Here is a 20,702-nt window from a genome sequence, read left to right on the forward strand (position 1 = left end):
GAATGGAGGCCTCATGAACGACCTTACCTTATCTACCTTTCTTACTGCTTTGTACCTAGAGGAGCTTTTACTGACATCCTCTGAAACTCTTCTGAAGCGGTGGTTTTTTCACCCTTGAATTTCACAAATAGTGTAACTAAGTAAACCAGGGTTTTTGTATTGCCAAGAAGGGACTTTAGAACACACAATTACATCTATTAACATCATTAGCACTTCATTGAAAAGCAGATAAATTGACTTCAAAAATGTGTAAGGACTAATCTCAAAGGAAAAGTCCTTAAATATGATTTTATAGAAATATCTGTGTTTTAATGGTCCTTTCTTGGACTTTGTATTAACACACAATCACACCCATTGTCCTTTTGAGAAAATGTTCCAGATCACAGCTGTCTGGACCAGCATTGTGAGCTACTCTTAGATTTGGCAGTTTGGATGCTGCCGGTTGCCATAGTGTGTTAAATAAGAGTAATTCTTGATTGCTGAAAGAGCAAGAGGATCTCAAAGGAATAAAGCTGGGATCTAGACAAGACTTTTTCAGAAAGTCATGTGGGAAAGGAGATGTTTTAAGTGAAAAAGTGAAAGTTTGTATTTTTAATTAGAGCTGAATTATAAAATTTCCATCTCTCTGGAATTTTGGCTGGTTTTAGAGTTAGAGTTGATGGAATTTGTTACTAAAGACATTTCTATCATGTTAAAATTTCTAAGACAATATTAAAATCTTTACAAACCAGAAAATAGGTAATCTCTACTCCTACAACTTAGAGAAACCTTTAGGGTTTTGGTATGGCTTCTAAAACGTGTCCATGTTTTTTACACGTAATTTTTCTCCTTATTCTATGTATACACAACTCCATTATACATTTTATAACAAGTCTCTGTTCAGGAAAACTTCTGCTCATAGCTTTATCATCATTTTTGATATTGCATTATACAGTGTCCTCGTCTCTTATCCACAGAATTTAAATGCAGAAAACAAAACGGGAACAAACTTGACAAAAATTGAAGTGAGGTCACTTGTATATTCATATATTCAGTATAGAACCACTAGTGGATATGATTATTAGAAACTGCTTTAAATAGATGCTACCTGTAGTGTCTTAATATATATTATATGTGCTGCGTTATCTTTATGACCAAGAGACTCTGAATTCCAAAACACCTAAGATTTAAGATAAAGGATTATGGATCTGTAATTCATTGTTCTGATTGTACATGATTTATTTTACCAGTCTCTTCTTTGGATAATCTTTTTTTTTTTTTTTTTTTTTTTTTTCATAATTTCTTGAATTTTCATTCCTCTGACCCTCTACAGTGTATTAAAATATACAAAAGAAAAAATACATACAAAAGATTTCTTTAGGTAGTAGAACAACAGGTTTATTTTTGTCTTCTTAAAAAATAACCATTGAGTAAATACTGCTTGCAAATATTTTGTTCACATCTGTGTCTTTCTTGACTTAATCTTTATGTGAGATTAGAATACATCAAAACCAGTATTGTATAGAGAAGCTTCATGTTCAGTGATCTTTTGTTCATATCTGTAAGTTTTCTCTTAATGTTGATGTTTAGGAACATAATCATTCGTAGTTTGCTGCATAGGGAGATAGTGCCAGTTTGCACTGCTCGTCAAATTGTATGAGAGTATGAGGTTTTCTACTTTTTATAGGTATGCTTACTGAGGTAAGTAAATGGAAAAAGGAGAGGTTGAGCTGTTTTCTTGAAATTAATATGTGCAACTAATCTTTAACATCTATAAACATATTGAGGGTGATTTGGCTTAAAAGGATAACAGATTTTTTTAGTATGTGCAGAGTATTTTGTACTCTGTCAGGGAGGCTATAAAAGAGTACAAGACAATCTGATAATAAGGTATGTATGAATAGCCACAAAGCACGGCATGCAGTTCTGGAATAACGTAAAAGACTGGACTGTGTGAGAGAGAAAGAATAACTTACGTTTTAAAAACCATTTCTAGGGGCGCCTGGGTGGCTCAGTGGGTTAAGCCGCTGCCTTCAGCTCAGGTCATGATCTCAGGGTCCTGGGATCGAGTCCTGCATCGGGCTCTCTGCTCGGCAGGGAGCCTGCTTCCCTCTCTGTCTCTCTCTGCCTGCCTCTCCATCTACTTGTGATTTCTCTCTGTCAAATAAATAAATAAAATCTTTAAAAAAAAAAATTTCTAAGTGGGTTATTTGATTGATCTTGTTTTATTTTAGTAGACTATAAAGATAACCTCCACAGAGTGAACGGACTTGAAAATTTCTATTGTTTGTTCTTGATATGCAGTTCTTGTTGTGGGTGAATATCGGTTTAGTTGTTTCCAGCAAGTGTCAGATACATAGCTCAGTTGCAGCTGCTTGTGTTCTGCCCCTTCTACCCCCACCCCTCTGCTGGAACAGCCACTGGTTACCTCTGTAGAGCTTTCTCTGCATATATATAGCCCGTGTTCCTTATTACATCTACACTCTTAACATGAGCTAGCTCAACAGATATGGCATACTTCATTTTACCTACTCAATTCTGAACCAAACTAATATACAGGGTAAGTTTTTACCCATACTCCACCTTTTCTTATAGTTGTTAATCCTTTACAAGATAATTGCATGCAAAGGGTTTTGAACCACCCCCATTCTTTCTTAAGTGAAGGTGTCAGTATTTTAAATTTCCTAAGACCACATCATAAACGTAGATTCTCTTTTTCCATGAGGTGCAGTATTTTAATTGGGTATTTTCATATCAAGGATTTTTCATATGATAAGTCCTAGATTTGGTCACAAGTTTGTAATTTTAGATACCTAAGAATTTATAGCAGTAAATTTCATAATTTGTTTTTTAAGTCATGTGAATTTTTCCATAAATGTAGAACCTGAGAGTCATTACAGATAGAATCCTAGGCTGCTGTAGACAGACATATAACTTAAAAATATACTGTTTCATTTTTTAAGTCACATAATGTATTAATCATAACTTAAGCAAACGATTAACAGCTTTATTTGCTACTTCAGAAATTGAGGACTCTGTGGTAAATGATCTAGGGAAGTTTGAGTTCATGTTGTCTTGTTCTCAAAAAATTTTTTGAGTTATATTTTGGATATATAATTTTGAATCATTCTGAACTTTGAATTCATTGTGTTGAGGAGTGAATCATTCTGTTTTTTGATTTTTGAATCATTCTGTTTAGATTCTGTATTTACTTTTCTTTCTTTTTCCAACTACTATATCTCATCCCACACAGTGGCTCTCACATAAGTGCTGAATGAAATCTACCTTAAAAAAAAAAAAAGGAAAAAACAGGCTGAAGAGTATATTTTCTTGTGAAAAAAGATGGGCTACCATTACCCCTTATTAGTTTGCCTTCCTGTCAACTAATAAAACTCGGTGAAAAATGGCTTAAGCAATAAGGAAATTAACAGTCTTACTTAACTAGAAGTGTAGAAATAGGGAGATTTAGGATTATTCGAGCAGTTCAATGATGTCATTCATCTAAGGACTCAACCAGTTTTGTGTTTTTTTTCTTTTTAAAGATTCATTTATTTATTTTGCTCAGGAGGTGGGGGCAGAGGAAGAGGGAGAGAGTGCCAAGCAGACTCCACACTGAGCACAGAGCCCAATGCAGGGCTCAGTCTCATGACTGAGATCGTGACTTGAGCTGAAACCAGAAGTTGGGTACCCAGCTGACTGAGCCACCCAGGCACCCTCAGACTCACTAATCTTATGTTGGTTTCTTGTCCTTGTACTTAGGCCTCACGACTACAAGCGGCTTCAAACCCCACCTGCTCACAACACAAAAAGGGAGAAGAAAGAGGCAGGCATTCTTTTATTGGGAAAATCTTTCCCAGAAACTGACCTACTTCGCTCTTCTTTCTCGTTGGTTGAGAACTGGGCTTTGTGCCCGCTCAAGAAGCATTAGCAAAGAAGAATGAGTCAGTTCTTCAATGCTGGGGACAATCATTTCCCAACAAAATCAGAGTTCAGTTAGCCAGCAAGGAGCAACAGTTATGGGGTAGCAACCAGAGTGTTCCATGTTCCTTCATGTGCTTATGACAGCAGTCTGTGGAGTACCTTACAACCTGCTTCATAGCTGCCTTCATGTCTGTGTTAACTGGTGAATTACTACCAGTCTGTTCTTTGTGGATATTGAAGATTTACTGGTGAAGGCATAAATAAAATAAAATACAAGTGATTATAAGGAAATGTCAAATAAATGATTAAAAGTGTAAAGAGAGAAAGTAAAAGCTACCTATAAATGCTCAGAGTACAAGCTTTTGAAGTATGATATCTATAAAACCAAGAAAAAACTTTATAAATTAGATTAATATTAATGTTTTACTCATAGGTGAAGATGGCACTCCGAACATCAGGACATCTCTTACTGGGAGTAGTTCGAATCTATCACAGAAAAGCCAAATACCTCCTCGCAGACTGTAATGAAGCATTCATCAAAATAAAAATGGCTTTTCGGCCAGGTATTGTTGACTTTTTTTTTTTTTTTAACTTTGGAGTTTTATGTAGTGTGAAAACCTGCAAAGCGTATGTTCTAGATACATTCATTTTAATTGTAGAACAAGGAACCCTTCAAAAATAGGGCAAGGCTTGGAGAGGCAGTGGGTCAAGGGAAGAAGTGCACATTTTTCATGCATTTGGAATTATGACACTCTACTCTTTTTTAACCCCTTTTCGTTAGTTTTTGCAGAACAGAGTTGAAATATTGAAAACTAATTGTTACATGATTTTTTAAAAATGTAGCTCCAAAAAGAAAAATCTTGGGATTTAAATTTTTTTCCTGGATAATTTTAGCATATTCTTAAAATTCACTTTCAACCTGAGAGTTTTATTAAATGTTCTCTGTAGTTTTTTGCTGTTTTATCGTAGGTCATGATTGATTCTAAAGCTGAACTCTTTAAGAGCCAGATTTCCATAGATAGTAACTATGGTTTTTATTTGAATTCATGTTTCACTTCATAATTTTTTAATAAGCACTGATGAGATTTTATTGTAGTTAATCAGTGTATAGGAGAGATGCCTTTTAAGGTAGTTCCTGCTGCGGTTGTATTTTAGTACTATAATATGTGAACAGTGAATCCTTTGAGATCTAAGATCTTATTTAAAATAATAGTTGTACAGATGGCTAACAGACACATGAAAAGATGGTCAATATCACTCATCAGGGAAATACAGATCAAAACTACAATGAGATATCACTTCACACATGTCAGAATGGCTAGAATTAACATGGGAAATAACAGATGTTAGTGAGGATGTGGAGAAAGGGGAACCCTCGTACACTGTTGGTGGGAATGCAAACTGGTGCAGCCACTTTGAAGAACAGTGTGGAGGTTCCTCAAAAAAATTAAAACTAGAACTATCTTATGATCCAGCAATTGCACTACTAGGAATTTACCAAAAGGATACTAAAACACTAATTCAGAGGGGCACATGCACCCCAGTATTTATAGCGGCATCATCTATAATAGCCAATTATGGAAAGAGCCCAAGTCCATTGACTGATGAATGGATGAGGATGACGTGAGGTGTGTGTATACGTACACACATATACATATGTGTACGTACACGATGAAGTATTACTCAGCCATCAAAAAGAATGAAATCTTGCCATTTGCAGTGATGTGGATGGTGCTAGAGTGTTAGCTTACGCTCAGCAAAGTAAGTCAGAGAAGGGCAAATACCGTATGTGTCACTCATGTGAAATTTAAATAAAACAGATGAACAGAGGGGAAAGGAAAAAAAAGAGGGAGGCAAACCGTAAGAGACTCTTAATTATAGAGAACGAAGTGAGGCTTGCTGGATGGGAGGTGGGGGTGGGGGTAGGCTAAATGGGTGATGGTTATTAAGGTGGGCACTCGTTTAGATGTAAGTGTTAAATATAAGTGATGAATCACTAAATTCTACTCCTAAAACTAATACTAAACTATATATTAACTAACCAGGATTTAAATAAAAACTTGAAAGAAAACAAAAACCAAAGATGTTTAGGCAGCTGTGGTACTCCAATGATTTCTGACCTGTGGCTACTAACTCCATTTTGCTTAAATAACCATGCTTTTTGTCTTTTAAAGCAAAGCATTTTTAGTATAGACCACTTGAAGAATATAGAGAAATAAAACAGTGCAGTCCTGCTTATCCTAAAGTAAACAACTCCTCTTTAACATGGAGAGTGCTCCTTTGCAGTCATTCGTCGTCTTACAGATTTCATGTTATTGAGAAAACGGTCATTAATATTTTTTTGTTGATACATCCTTTTAAAGACATCACTTTAATGCCTAGGTAGTGCTTTGACTTTGTTGTTGAAAAGCAGATAGTTTGGCTTATGATTATAGAAAAACAGAAGTACTTGTCTTTCAGTGGTACGTTGTGTATATATATTATCAGTCTTTCTAGACTATAAATGTACTGACTTTACCTTCCTTTGATCTCTGGATAATCTCTGCTCTAACTGCTAGACCTTCAAGCTTACCATTTCTTTTCCAGGTGTTGTTGACCTGCCTGAGGAAAATCGAGAAGCTGCTTACAATGCTATTACCTTACCTGAAGAATTTCATGACTTTGATCAGCCACTGCCTGACTTAGAGTATGTTCCTCCTCCCTCTTTTAATTGTTGACTTGGTCTACAAATAACGTTACTTGCATCAAACATATAGTTTTCCTTGAAATATTTTAGCATCAAGTTAACAGGTTAAAATGCATAAACTTTCAAATAGGATAGTGTATTCATATGGAACATATAACTTAGAATTGTTTTTTCTGTAAGAAAGTTGTGTCGATAGCAACTTTAACAAAGCTAAGATAGGAGAATTCTGATATTCTTAGGCCAAAGCTTGTATAAACTAAACAGTTTTCCAGGTATGTGCTTTATATAATGAAATCAGCGAACATGAACTAACTACTGGTTATCATTTTCCCAGGTTATACTCAGCCATAATTTCTCGTTTTTTGTTTTTTTTTTTTTAAGTAAACATAAGAGATAACTCTTTGAAGAGCAAGAAAAGGTCATTGTCACCACATAAATTTAAGAGGGGAAAGTTGTACAGAGAAGGCCATTATAGCAGAATAGTGTGTTTCCCTTTTCTTAAGTCTTCAAAACTCAGCTGTCTTTGTATGACAGGGAATGTGCCTGTAATTTCCTGTGATTTAGTAGCACATCTGACAACTAAGAAACCCTCTATACCAGGCTCCCCCCCCCCTTTTTTTTTTCGAGAAATTTCTCTGCTTCTTAAAATGATCTATGACTCCTATTTATTATTTATTTTGATACGTGTGTGTGTTATTGTAGGTGCTATCTAGCTGCTTTCCTCCCCCCCCCCCCCGCCCCCAATACAGTTTTTAAAAGTTTTCATCATGGAAATTTAACAGCTAAAAAGTAGATTAGTGTTAGGAACCCCATGTACTGATCACCCAATTTGTTTAATTACCAATATGTTGCCAGTTTTATTTCATACGTATTTCCACAACTCACCTTCCAACTCCCACTGGATTATCTTAAAGAATAGATATCTTACTTTCGTTGTAAATACTTCGGTATCTATTTTGAAAGAATTTTCTAAATCTATCCATAATAACAGCCCATCTTTAAAATAAGTTACAATAATTCCTTAATGTACTATTCAGTCAGCATTCAGATATCCCCAGTTGACACACAAGCCTTTTTTTTCTTCAGTTTGTTTAAATTAGAATCTCTATAAATTCTCCAAACTGTATTTGGTTGATATGTCTCAGAAGTCTCTCATACTTTCACTTGCCATTTATGTTCTCAATTTGGCCAATGATAATTCCACATTGTTGCTTAATATTACATGACTTGTATTTAATATTTTTAAACAGTATGAGATTAATTTGTTAGAGGAAGAAACTGTCTCAGAAAAGCTGGGTAACCAGCGTTTACACCACGACCCTGATGAAAACCCATACCTACCTAGACAGTGCATTTTTAAGTTTTTCCTGTGTATACCATATTACCTAGGTAGTGATTTCAAATATTAAGGCTTATAAACCATGATGACTTTTGTATGTATGTTTTTTCCTTGTAGAGAGAATTAGGATTTTTTTTTCTATATACATTGCAGTGAAATTTGAGATGAAAATGTATTTGAAATTCTTTTAAAGTGACATCGATGTGGCCCAGCAGTTCAGCCTGAACCAGAGTAGAGTGGAAGAAATAACCATGCGAGAAGAAGTTGGGAACATCAGTATTCTACAAGAAAATGATTTTGGTAATAGAGAAACAGATTACTAGCCACTAGCTAGTAATGTTAGAATTATGTTGCAGCACAACTAGTGATTTGAAAAAGAAAACCCAGACATATGTTACATTCATTGATGACAGAAGGACAAAATTTCATCTCATGCTTTTTCATCAAGAAAAGAATTTGCCTTCCTACCAGTATATTAAGCATCAGTCATTTCCGTTGATGCACCAAACTTGAGTTTATTCTTTGCCTATTCCTGTTTATAAATAGATCCTATATATGGATCTGTGTGAAAAGTCCCAAGTCTGAAGTAATGCCCCCCCCCTTTTTTTTTAAAGATTTTATTTATTTGACACAAAGAGAGAGATCACAAGTAGGCAGAGAGGCAGGCAGAGAGAGAGGGGAAAGCAGGCTCCCCGCTGAGCAGAGAGCCCGACATGGGGCTCGATCCCAGGACCCTGAGATCATGACCTGAGCCGAAGGCAGTGGCTTAACCCATTGAGCCACTCAGGCGCCCCAGTAATGCCCATTTTTAAACTAATCACTTGGCAACAATTTTAGTATGTACCTACCTCTTTTTTTGTTTTTTTAAGATTTTATTTGTGAGAGTGGGCTGGGATGAGGTGGGGTGGGTTGGGGTGCAGAGGGTGCCTCACACAGGGCTGATCCCAGGACTCTGGGATCACGACCTGAGCCGAAGGCAGATGCTTGACTGAGCTACCCAAGTGCCCCATCTACTTCTTGAACAGTGTTTAAAACAGGTAGCCAAATTGTTTTCTTGATGAAAACACATAACGAGGTTTAAGTCTGAATGTTTATGCAATGTAACTTATAGACATATTTAAATTTACTTAATATATTTAGGATAGCCTAAATTTTAGTCCTATGTTTGAATGGGCTAGTCATGCCCCAGAATCAGTTTATAAAACACAGATGCCATGAGTTTAGAGTTTTGAACTGGATGTTTTAATACTCAAAGGTAAATAAGGTTTCAGTTAGCAAATGTGACATTCCAATTATAATCATTAGCTGTTTTCTTTCATGACATGTTTTTTCACTAACAACTAAAATTTGTTCAGGTGACTTTGGAATGGATGATCGTGAGATCATGAGAGAAGGAAGTGCTTTTGAGGATGATGACATGTTAGTGAGCACTAGCGCTTCTAACCTTCTGTTAGAGCCTGAGCAGAGCACCAGCAATCTGAACGAGAAAATTAATCATTTAGAATATGAAGACCAATATAAAGATGACAATTTTGGAGAAGGAAATGATGGTGGTATATTAGGTAGGTGACAACAAGGTGATTATTCTAACATTTCTTTGTTCATTTGTGGTGTTTAAGAGAAGTCATGAATTCTGGGTTGTAAGCAGCTGTTCAGGTATACATGTGTGGATTGTGACTGGTTGATTTCATTCAAGTTCTCATGCAGCTGGAGCCTAAAAATGTTACGACATTATTGCATTTTGGTAAAGGTGCTTGTCTCAGAGTTTTAAGTTTTACTAGTTCTTAAACTGCTCCATTTGTGTTTGATACCATATATTAAATATTTTAAATAGAGATGTGAGCTAGAAAATAGAATTTTTTTTCCTATACCATTATACTTTTGTATGCTACCTTGAAGGAAAACACAAGCTGAATACAAATTTTTAGCATTTCTTCTTCAAAGTTCTAACTAAATTTTATTTCCTATTTCAGATGACAAGCTTATAAGTAATAATGATGGTGGTATCTTTGACGATCCCCCTGCCCTGTCTGAGGCAGGTGTGATGTTGCCAGAACAGCCGGCGCATGATGATATGGACGAGGATGATAATGTATCAAGTAAGCGCCTCCTTGTTCGGTGATGTAAGCATGATTGTGTGCAACTAGAAAGGTACTGAGTGTAGAAGACCAAAACTGAAAGTTCAGCTCTTAGTGAATTATAAATCTCCTTAAATACAGCGCTTAGGAACATTCTGATTCTTTTCGATGTTTAACCCTGCACCGCTCCCCCTTTTTTAGCCAATAGGTTCACCTTTTAAGGGCCTCCTTCATAATTAGAAAATGTTTGTTACTGGTACCACTGTGTTTTCTTTATTTCTCAGAGGGTTTTTCCCCATTTGTAGGATATGTATTAAGTATACATGCCTTTTTTAACCAAATTTCTGTTTTTATAGTGGGTGGGCCTGATAGTCCTGATTCAGTGGATCCTGTTGAACCGATGCCAACTATGACTGATCAGACAACACTTGTTCCAAATGAGGAAGAAGCCTTTGCTCTGGAACCTATTGATATCACTGGTGAGCAAGCATACTTTTTGACTTGTAAAATTCAGAACAAAAGGTCTTAATTCTGGCTCTTCTCTATTCTCTACTCTTGTTTTAGATAGATCGCCAAGCTTCTTTCTCCTTTGTCAGTCATATGTTATAGAGTCTTCAGTTACAATCTAAGTATCTTAGAGAATACCTGTAGAAGTTGCTCTGAAATACAGAAGTATAGAACTAGGTTTTTTGCTGACCTTTATCTTAGTCTTTTGGAATTCCCAAAATAACAGGTCCCATGTGTAAAAATTAGAAAACATTACAGAACATTTTACAGTGAAGTACGAGATGGACTATTTGTTCCGAAGTTCTAGATTTTGTCTAATAGTTGGGCTACAATCTGGGAAAGCCTAAGAATATTTTTCTAACTGGAAATTTGATAGATTTTAAAATCAGTGTTATAATTCTTTTAGACATAGCAAAACATACTGGGGTGCTGCTTCTCATTGAAAGAAGCAAGATATGTAATTTAGATGTGAAACAAATTTCTAGATGGTTTATGGGTACAGAATACTTCTATTTCAGTTATATTTGAAATTAGAGTGTAATTCAAGATATAGTTAATACTTTTAAGTAGAACAAGACTACCTACCCTATTTAGAAACTAAATAACAATGAACAAGTCTTTACCCTCCTGGAACTTAAGTACTAATTAGTGAAGCATGGATAAGTAAATATGTACCATATTATGTAACAGATATTACAGAGAACGGTAAATGAGGCAGGATGGTGGATACATTGCACTGTTTAAAATAGGATGATCAGACTTTGGTGGCCGTTTTAAGAACGTTGACTTTCAGAGAAGGATGGGAACTCAGAAGCTGGAGGATAGAGGTTGGGCAGAGGCTGTCACTGAATAACGTCTTTACCTGAATATTTTATGCAGAAAAATCTTTGGGCGTAACATTTCTGACAGGATGAAATCTTGAGGAACTCTCTTGTATCTGAAGAAATTGAGATAATGCTACCTACTTAGCAGTTTTAGTAAGGATTAGAAATGAGTATACAGGAAGTAACTCGGATGGAGTTCCCCATCTGTCTAAGGGGCTGTGGACTTTTTTTCTTATCACTTAATCTGCTTGTCCAACTGTCATATATGAATTGTAACTTTTCCACTAAAAATCATGGTAACTGCAGCTGTTTATGGAGAACTTAGTATTTTACAACTTCTTTGTAAAGAAGAAATAAAGAAATAAGCAAGATGAAGTTAATTTTTCTCACTTCTTACACTCAGGTGTAAGAAGTCATAAAACCCAGGACTTTTACGCCCAAATCTGAATCAAGTGTGACATGTTTTGTATTTACAGTATAAACTTACATGGGCAAAACATACTGGCTTTTACATTATTTTACTCATTTTTGCCCAAAGTTTGTATATATTCATTAATTCGGCAGATTTTTATATGCCAGCCTGTAGTCTACATGGAACTGCAGGAACATTAGTTAAAACGGACTCTCCCCTCTTAAAGCTTTTCTACCAGGTATACAGAAAAGCAGGGATACAATGAGACCAGGTCTCTAGATTTCATGATGGCCCATGGGAAAATGACCTTACTTTCTTCTGTCATTCCAGTCAAAGAAACAAAAGCCAAGAGGAAGAGGAAGCTGATTGTTGACAGTGTCAAAGAGTTGGATAGTAAGACAATTAGAGCTCAACTTAGTGATTATTCTGATATTGTTACTACTTTGGATCTGGCACCACCCACCAAGAAATTGATGATGTGGAAAGAGACGGGGGGAGTGGAAAAACTCTTCTCCTTACCTGCTCAGCCTTTATGGAATAACAGACTACTGAAGGTAATACAGTTTGCAGATTTTTTTTTTCTATATACGTTTGGCCATTTTTTAAAACTAAACCTTTAAAATATATTTGACATTTTTGATCAGGTATTCTCAACTATGTGTGGCACGTTTTTTAAATTAAATCACAGTATAAGATCCTGCTGATACTTGTATTTTTAAATGATGTTGAAGGATTTTTTTTTCTATACTAAAAAACCATTGAAGTTTTTAATACTTACTCTCCCTTTTCAGCTTCTCTATAATGATTTACTCTACCATTGCCTTAGTGTATACTGTGCTTCAGGTCTGCAGTCTTTAGATCTTGCTTTCTAGAACGCTAAACTGTGAAGTGCTTCTCCTTTTTTCCACAATAAAGAATTCTCTGGCTTTATGAGAATCATTTTTCACCCATAAGCCCTCTTCTGCTCACTTTAAGTTCCAGACTATTTCAAAACAAGGTTCTGAAGTGAAAAACTGAGCGAAGCAGTCTATGAAACTTTTATTCTGAAGTTGAAATATGCATAGAAACAGGATTCTGCTGTAGACTTTATATGATTGTTCTTCTAATAAATAGTAATCATTTGGAAGAAATTCCTTAAACTATTTCTTTGACTCACTGATCTCATTGGAAGTAAATCAAAATGTGGAAAAAACCATTTCTGTGAAGACTTTCATTACATTGCTTGCAATTAAAAAAATTGAAAAATGTTTCAGATGGAAATATACACCCATATAGGTAAGTGGATCTCCACTCTGGAATATTATGCAGTCATTAATTATTAAAAGTGATAGTTAACAAGATTTCCATACTATTAAGTGAAAAAACATGTAAAACTATTTCATACGATTCCATTAGATGGAGTTTTAAGTGTGTGAAGATGAAAATAAACTGCAAGAAAATTTAAAATTTTCATGTTCTCTTCAGGTTACAAGACAGTGGATAATTTCTTTTACTTTTGACTTCAGTGTGATTTACTTTTATAATTGAGTTTTTTTTTTTTTTTTTTTTTAATAGCTCTTTACACGCTGTCTTACACCACTAGTACCAGAAGATCTTAGAAAAAGACGGAAAGGAGGAGAGGCTGATAATTTGGATGAATTTCTCAAAGAATTTGAAAATCCAGAGGTTCCCAGAGAGGACCAGCAGCAGCAGCACCAGCAGCGTGATGTTATCGGTGTGTTCTATTGGAAGAGTTCCCCGAGGAAGTTTAAATGAGCATTTGGCTAAGATTTACCTGTATATTGCCAGAGTAAGAGAAATCAGGAACAAAGGAGTATATTCAAATTTTCAGACAGGGAAGTAATTTGACTGCTTTGTTAAATAGAAAGCTTTCTGTTTTTGGAAAGGTTTAAAGATTAGGACTGGCTGAGTAATCTGCTAAGAGGATTATCCTGCATTAGATTACAGGTGGTAGAATTTTGCCCTTTTCCATCTTTTATGTGTTTTATTACAAATTGAGTAATCTTTGCAGAGGTAAAATTTTTATTTGGCCTCCTTCATTAGAGAAAGTACTTTTGTCTTAATGCATTAGTATTAAATTCTGAAATACTGTTAAAGACCATATAATTCACATCTCTTCATATGACTAATTGCAGATGAGCCCATTTTGGAAGAGCCAAGCCGCCTCCAGGAGTCCGTGATGGAGACCAGTAGGACCAACGTGGATGAGTCAGCCATGCCTCCACCACCTCCTCAGGGAGTCAAGCGAAAAGCAGGACAAATTGATCCAGAGCCTGTGATCCCTGTAAGTAAGCACATCAGTCATCAAGAATTTTACATCCCTTGTAATAGTATTATCTTAAGGAGCCCTTCTGAAATATTTTGGTTGAGGAAAAAAATTGACAAGGAATAGGTCCGGAGAGAAAGAATGGCAGCCAAGGATGTGAACACAGTTGTGCCCTGGGGGAGAAAACATATTCCAGGAGTTTGAGACTTCTTAGTCTTGTTTCAGGGTGGCCTCATAATGTGACCATCCTTGTCTAATTTGGAATCTTTGAGTCTAAACTTGGTTCCATTTTAGCGCAAGGTGAATCTGACAATTTTAGATAAAGATGAAAAACAATATAAGGAACCTGTTAATTTCTTCAAGCATGTCATGAGTTAAATATGAACATAGATTATCAAACTTTCTAATTAACACCTAGTTCTTTTTTTTTTTTTTTTTTTTTTTTAAAGATTTTATTTATTTATTTGACAGACAAGGGACTACAAGTAGGCAGAGAGAGAGGAGAGAGGAAGGGAAGCAGGCTCCCTGCCGAGCAGAGAGCCTGATGCGGGGCTCCGTCCCAGGACCTGGGATCATGACCTGAGCTGAAGGCAGAGGCTTTAACCCACAGAGCCACCCAGGCACCCCCACCTAGTTCCTTTTTTTAAAAATACTGGTTTTCCTTGTCAGCAAGATTGAACATTTTTTCTCCAGTCTTAATGAGATAAAATTGAAATATAACATCATACTAGTTTATGGTGTACAACATAGTGATGTGATATTGTGGCATCATTTCACAACATGTGTATGTGTATAACATTTTTTTTCTTGTGTTGAGAACTTTCAAGAACTATTCTTAGCAGCTTTCAAGTATATGATATAGTATTAACTATAATCACCGTACCATGTATTAGATCCCCAGAATTTAGAAATGGAAGTATCTTTCTAACCCCTAGTAACCACTTCTGCACTCTGCTTTTGTGAGTTTTGCTTTTTTCTTTTTAGATTCTGTGTAAGTGGTACCATATATATTTGTCTCCTGTTTCACCTGTACTGCCTTCCAAGTCTATCTGTGTTGTCCCACTTGCTTATTATTTTTTACTCTTCTTGCCTTCGCTGTCAAATCCAAAAATCATTACCAACACTTATTTTGAGGAGCTTACCTGTCCTAGTTGTTTTATGGTTTCAGGTCTTACATTTAAGTTTTTAATCCACTTTGGGTTGATTCTCATGTGTGGTGTAAGATAGTGGTCCAGTTTTCCCAGAACTATTATTGAAATAAGATTTCCCCATTGCATGGGTCGATTCCCCAGCTCTCTATTCTGTTGCAGGTTCCTGCAACATGAGACAGTTTTAGGCTACCTTACTGACTAAGCAGAATATACTTGTCAAATTGCTTAAAAAAAAAAAAAAAAAAGTAAAGCAACATCTGGCTACTTCATGCAGACTTTCTACCATGAAGTTCATTTAGGATCGGAAAACTAAACTACAAAGGAAGTAAGGTCTAGTGTAAGGCTTCCCAAATCTTCAATTTCTAGAATAACCTTGGGTTCTCGGTTCAGCCTCCATCAAGAAGTATAGGCTGAAGATTCCTCTGTAATTTTAAGAACTATTTTTTCTGTGCCCTCGGGTGGTAGAATTGTCCAAAAGAGCATCTTTTTGTATGCGCTCAGGAATGGGGGTGGTGAGAGGTAACGAGTAGGTTACTCTAGTATCACAGTCCTGGAAGAACTTGTTTTTTAACATTCTCAGCTGTTTATATTAAGCCTGAGAGGAAGAATTCAAGAAATGGACTCAGAAAAATGGTCTCCTCATTCCTATTATTTGCTGCCATAAGAACTCCGAGGCTCTGATTTAGAGCCCAAGCTTAGTTGTGATAGCCTTAAGACAGTTTCATGCAGTAATGGTTGACAGTACAAGCTATTTAATGTTAAAGCCTTTTTGCATTGTGTTAGTGGTTGGTTCTGTTCTGTGGTTTTTCCTAAAATGCTGCTACAGAAAGTTTGGGTGTTTTTTTTTCTGTTTGTACTTTGTCTTGTCATTTACAAATTTCTCACATACACTTTATAACCCTTTGGTTTCTTCAAGTATAAGAACAAAACACTTCTGTTAATTAAATTCTTCTGTAAGAACAAGATATAATCAAGTTTTGATTGTGAGAAGGTACAGCCGCATGACCCCAGCATTTCTTCCCCTTGCTTTAAGCCCCAGCAGGTAGAGCAGGTGGAAATGCCCCCTGTAGAGCTGCCCCCTGAGGAGCCTCCAAACATCTGTCAGTTAATTCCGGAGTTAGAACTTCTGCCAGAGAAAGAGAAGGAGAAAGAGAAGGAGAAAGAAGATGATGAAGAGGAGGAGGTAAGGAGACACTATCAAGGAGACTTGAGGAGTAAATGCCACCCCAGATTTAATGCTGATCTTCAGCCTGTTCTCTTTTATGTTCATAGTGGAGCCAAGGTAATTGATGTTGAGCATCACAATGATAAAAGATGTTCAAACAGAAAATTTAACCAAATTCTTAATAATCTAGATCATAATTAACATCAAATTTTCTGCTGTGCTGTAACTCATTGGCTTCCTTCTGGGCTTTTGAAGGACATAGGATTGACTGCCCTTTTAACTGATTTCTTAGTTGACTTCTTGACTGTAGCTTACTTTATTATTTGGTGGCCAATTTTTACTGCTTTTTTAGCATCTGCCTCTGGTCTGACATCTCACTGTGTGCCTGGAAATCTGATCACCATTTTCCATTGGTAGGAGGTTTGTTTTCATTAGACTGGGGTGAGATGTGACTTGGCTAAAATAGATTGAGTAAAGGTTTGAATGACTTTTATTTTTTTTAAATAAAGGCATTTTTCCAGTGGATTTCCTTTTCAGGGCCCTTATTTCGCTGTTCAAGGTCTTCCCCCACCCTCCTTTTTTCAAGATCTTTATTTAAATGTAAAATAAAACATTAAAATATTTTCCAGGAAGCATTGAATCTATTTAAAATTCTTCTAAGACTAAAGGTTGCGGACTGGGTACATATTTTCATTAGTATCCATTTGTATTTGTAATTTATTATGGCAGCCATAGATTTTACAGCCATTTAGTACTGGAATACTGTGGGTTTTTTTAAAGTCAAAATTTAGCCCCAGAGCTACTCTAGTCTAAGGTATGCCATTATCTCAGACTTAGTGTTGAATCAGTATTTAAAGTTGTTAAGCTTTCTATTATGTATGAATCCCTTAACTCCTGGCTCTTTGAAATACAGCATGTACTGCCAGCACGGTATGGAAACATCTCAGCTCTTGCTCTATGCCAGCTTCAGAGTTTAGAAAGTCATTTAGAAGGCAAGTCCTGTAGGGCACTGGGAGCTGGGCAGCTCAGTAAAATCAAGTGTTATGGATTATAGCCCCCCCCCCCCTTTAAAAGATTTTATTTATTTGACAGAGAAAGAGGTAGAGGGGACAACAGAGAGTGAGGGAGAAGACAACAGTCTGCTGAGCAGGGAGCCCCAGTGGTACTCGATCCCAGAACTCTGGGACCATGACCAGGGCCAAAGGCAGGTGCTTAACCAGCTGAGTTACCCAAGCACCCCTATACCCCATTTCTCTTAATACTTGTCTGCTAATCTGTGCTCTTCAGTGATTGGGATCTGCCAGAATATAAATCATCTAGAAAATCATGCTCCTGGAAAAAATAAAAATACATACAGTGGAAATAAGTAGTGTGCTTAGTGACATAAGTTGATTTATATCCAACATAATTACCTTAACAGGGGCCAGTCAGTAACCAATAGCTCACCACCCAGCAGTAGTCCAGGGCCCACGTGGTATAGACCACACACATCCTTTATAGAACAGTATAGAATCCTATATTCATCCAAATGTTTGCTTGCCGATACAGAAGACTTTCTTCTGTAATTTAAAAAAGACAAGCTTCAGAGTTAGTACTGGGTGCTAAGAGATTTACAGTTTTCTGTTATTCAGAGTACACAATTTAAGTTTTAGGACGTATGGCAATAGTTCCTGTTGCAGTAGACCACTTTTGTCAGCTTTTTTATGTGTTGGGGCCATTTTCAGGATGAAGATGCTTCCGGAGGTGATCAGGATCAAGAAGAAAGAAGATGGAACAAAAGGACTCAGCAGATGCTTCATGGGCTTCAGGTAGGTGTACCAGTCCTGCCTGAGACTTCGGCAAGGACTTAGCATTGCTCCCTTAAAAAAAACAGCAACATGCTGAGACCAGAAAGCCTACTTTCCCAGCACTGGGTATACATAAATTGGTAGGCCCAGAGTAAGCCTGGAGAGCATCCAGGTGAAAGCTTTGCTGTGGTTATGCTGCAAAGGGAAGTTGTGGTGGTGGTTTATAGGACACCTTTGTGTGTCTACATCTTGGTTTTCATTGAACATACTATTAATACGTTGAATCATTAAATTTGTCAAGTCAGATACAGATGAAATATTTTGAGCATCTGATATATACCAGGCAAATTGTTCAGGGTTTCCCAAAATAGAGTCAAAGGATAGTTGGATTTTTAAAATAAGTTGAAATTTTAGGAACTGTATGTGTTCAGTTTTACTATTATTATCACTTTTGTAGGAATGTTGTTCCTTGGATCTTTGATTTTAGATAAGCCATAATATACTTTGCCCCATTACCTTCAGACTGTTCAAAAAGTCCACTCCCAGCAGAATATACAGTGTACTTTTTCTGGTATACAAAATTGGCACCTTTTTAAAATTACCACTTTACTACTGTGAGATTACTTTGATTTCATTCTTCCTTTGGTTTTATTTCAGCGAGCTCTTGCTAAAACTGGAGCTGAATCCATCAGTTTGCTTGAGTTATGTCGAAACACAAACAGAAAGCAAGCTGCAGCGAAGTTCTACAGCTTCTTGGTTCTTAAAAAGCAGCAAGCTATTGAGCTGACGCAGGAAGAACCATACAGTGACATCATCGCAACCCCTGGACCAAGGTTCCACATTATTTGAGCAGCTAGAAGCATTGTAGCTAGTGTGCATTTCACTAGTGTATACGAATCGCCCCCATGTGTAGGGCACACAAAACCCTTTGAGGAGATTTAGATTTTTGTCTGTACAAAGTCTCTGCCTTTTTCTTCATTTTTTTCCAGTATTTTATCAATTTCATCTTTGAGGGAAACTGCTTATATGGATGTGTTTGTGTTCTGATGGAGAAAACAGGCACACCCAAGGACCCGGAAGATCATTTTAACAGTTGAGAACAGATGTGTGCAATATTGGCGCAGGTAAATGTCGAGTAGCAGTTGAAAATCAGGATTTTTATCATAGTTCCCCATCACCGCATTGGAAAGGAAAACATGTCAGGGAAGAAAGTCTGACAATTAAGTGTGAGTCTTTGAGAGAAGTAAGTCGTCTCTTCCCAATAGTAATACTGGCGGTCTTGTTAGCAGCTGTTTGGGGGGCGGTGCCCAAAACAGACTGTCCTCTGGAGTACTATTTTAAAGTGTCATTCCGTAATGACCAAGAGGGTGTGTGTGAAGCTGTGCTGTCAACTAAACCCCTTCAGCTACAGAATGATAGGCCTCGGTTTAAAATATTCTTTGGTAAGTCATTCCATTTGAAACTTTTTAATGAACCTGACTATCCTAAAATCTGTTGTTTTGTTTTAGGAGGCTCTAAAATGAGCAGAAGTAGACTTTTTAGAGTAGAATATAAAAATGTTTATAACTTTTCAGAAGCTCTAAATCAAAGTTTTAAAAAGATGTTTGGATATATTTGAGTACTCGGATCATGAAAATGGAAATTGCTATGCCAACTAAAAGGACAGACTGATGGGAAATGAGACACCTGGTTGACTTAACCCTTAAGCAGACAATGCTGTTAATAACTAATGGCTTCTCTGATATTTATTATAAGTTTTAGTACTGATCTTTTCCCAGTGCTGCACACTCCTGTGTTTGAAACTTTATTTTAATGGCTTTGCAACAGCAATCCTATATCCAGTTTCCTATAATTTAAGAAAAGCATCCAAATAAAGGCTTCATTATTAACAGACCAGGTAGCACCAGAAATTATGTGACTGTTATGATTATCAGAACATGTCTTAACTTTTTAGGGCAAAATTACTCACACACTGAAAGTTCTAGCTTAAGTGTTGGCACTTTTGTGGGAAAAAAAAAAAAATCACTTTTGAAACTCAGACTTCAGTGTATACCCAGTAATTTTAAATTATGTGAAATGTTTTAAATTAGTGAACTCGTAATTACTGTTTTGGTGATTCAGTTTCTTGAGAATGGTAAGTGTATAAAATTACTATTGCAGCTTTATTTTCAATATGTGCCTGTAAACCATGGATTTTTCTCCCTTTGTAAAAAGTTATTTGTAGATAATTGAATGTTTGATTATAGAAAGGTCATTAGTTTCTTGTTAACACATTTTGTTAGTCTGGTTTTGTTGCTTATCGGGTTTAATATTGTTCTTGAAAATAGTTGATGCTATGTTATGTATAACTTTTCTAATAAAAGTTGTGGTATAAGCTGTAAATTTTGCACTGTTGAGTAGTTGGTTGATGGTGTTCCCCCAGGAAAATGTTAGGCGTCATCTGTTATTTGCCATATCTAGAGTAATTGTCCATACAGATAGTAAGTGAATTTTTCAAGAAGTCTTAGGTTAAAAAAAAGACTGGTATGTCTTTTAAAGAAAAGCCACGTGATCTGAAACTTTGATAGAATGTTCTAATAACACATCA

General features: G+C 36.3%; 1 protein-coding gene across 2 annotated transcripts in view; it reads left to right on the forward strand.

Annotated features, from left to right (window-relative positions):
- RAD21 (RAD21 cohesin complex component) overlaps positions 1-20,497 on the forward strand; it is a 28,678-nt gene extending 8,181 nt beyond the window's left edge. For both annotated transcript variants that reach the window (XM_059165736.1, XM_059165737.1), the window contains exons 3-14: positions 4,334-4,463; positions 6,487-6,586; positions 8,119-8,225; positions 9,281-9,487; positions 9,899-10,024; positions 10,360-10,482; positions 12,077-12,300; positions 13,301-13,460; positions 13,882-14,030; positions 16,197-16,346; positions 18,053-18,136; positions 18,773-20,497. In XM_059165736.1, coding sequence (XP_059021719.1) covers positions 4,334-4,463; positions 6,487-6,586; positions 8,119-8,225; positions 9,281-9,487; positions 9,899-10,024; positions 10,360-10,482; positions 12,077-12,300; positions 13,301-13,460; positions 13,882-14,030; positions 16,197-16,346; positions 18,053-18,136; positions 18,773-18,964 — 1,752 coding nt within the window. In that variant the 3' untranslated portion in view covers positions 18,965-20,497. The remainder of the gene's footprint in view (positions 1-4,333; positions 4,464-6,486; positions 6,587-8,118; positions 8,226-9,280; positions 9,488-9,898; positions 10,025-10,359; positions 10,483-12,076; positions 12,301-13,300; positions 13,461-13,881; positions 14,031-16,196; positions 16,347-18,052; positions 18,137-18,772) is intronic.
- Positions 20,498-20,702: the final 205 nt, after the last annotated feature.

Source organism: Mustela lutreola, chromosome 3, assembly GCF_030435805.1.
Source record: "Mustela lutreola isolate mMusLut2 chromosome 3, mMusLut2.pri, whole genome shotgun sequence".
Lineage (NCBI taxonomy): Eukaryota > Metazoa > Chordata > Mammalia > Carnivora > Mustelidae > Mustela > Mustela lutreola.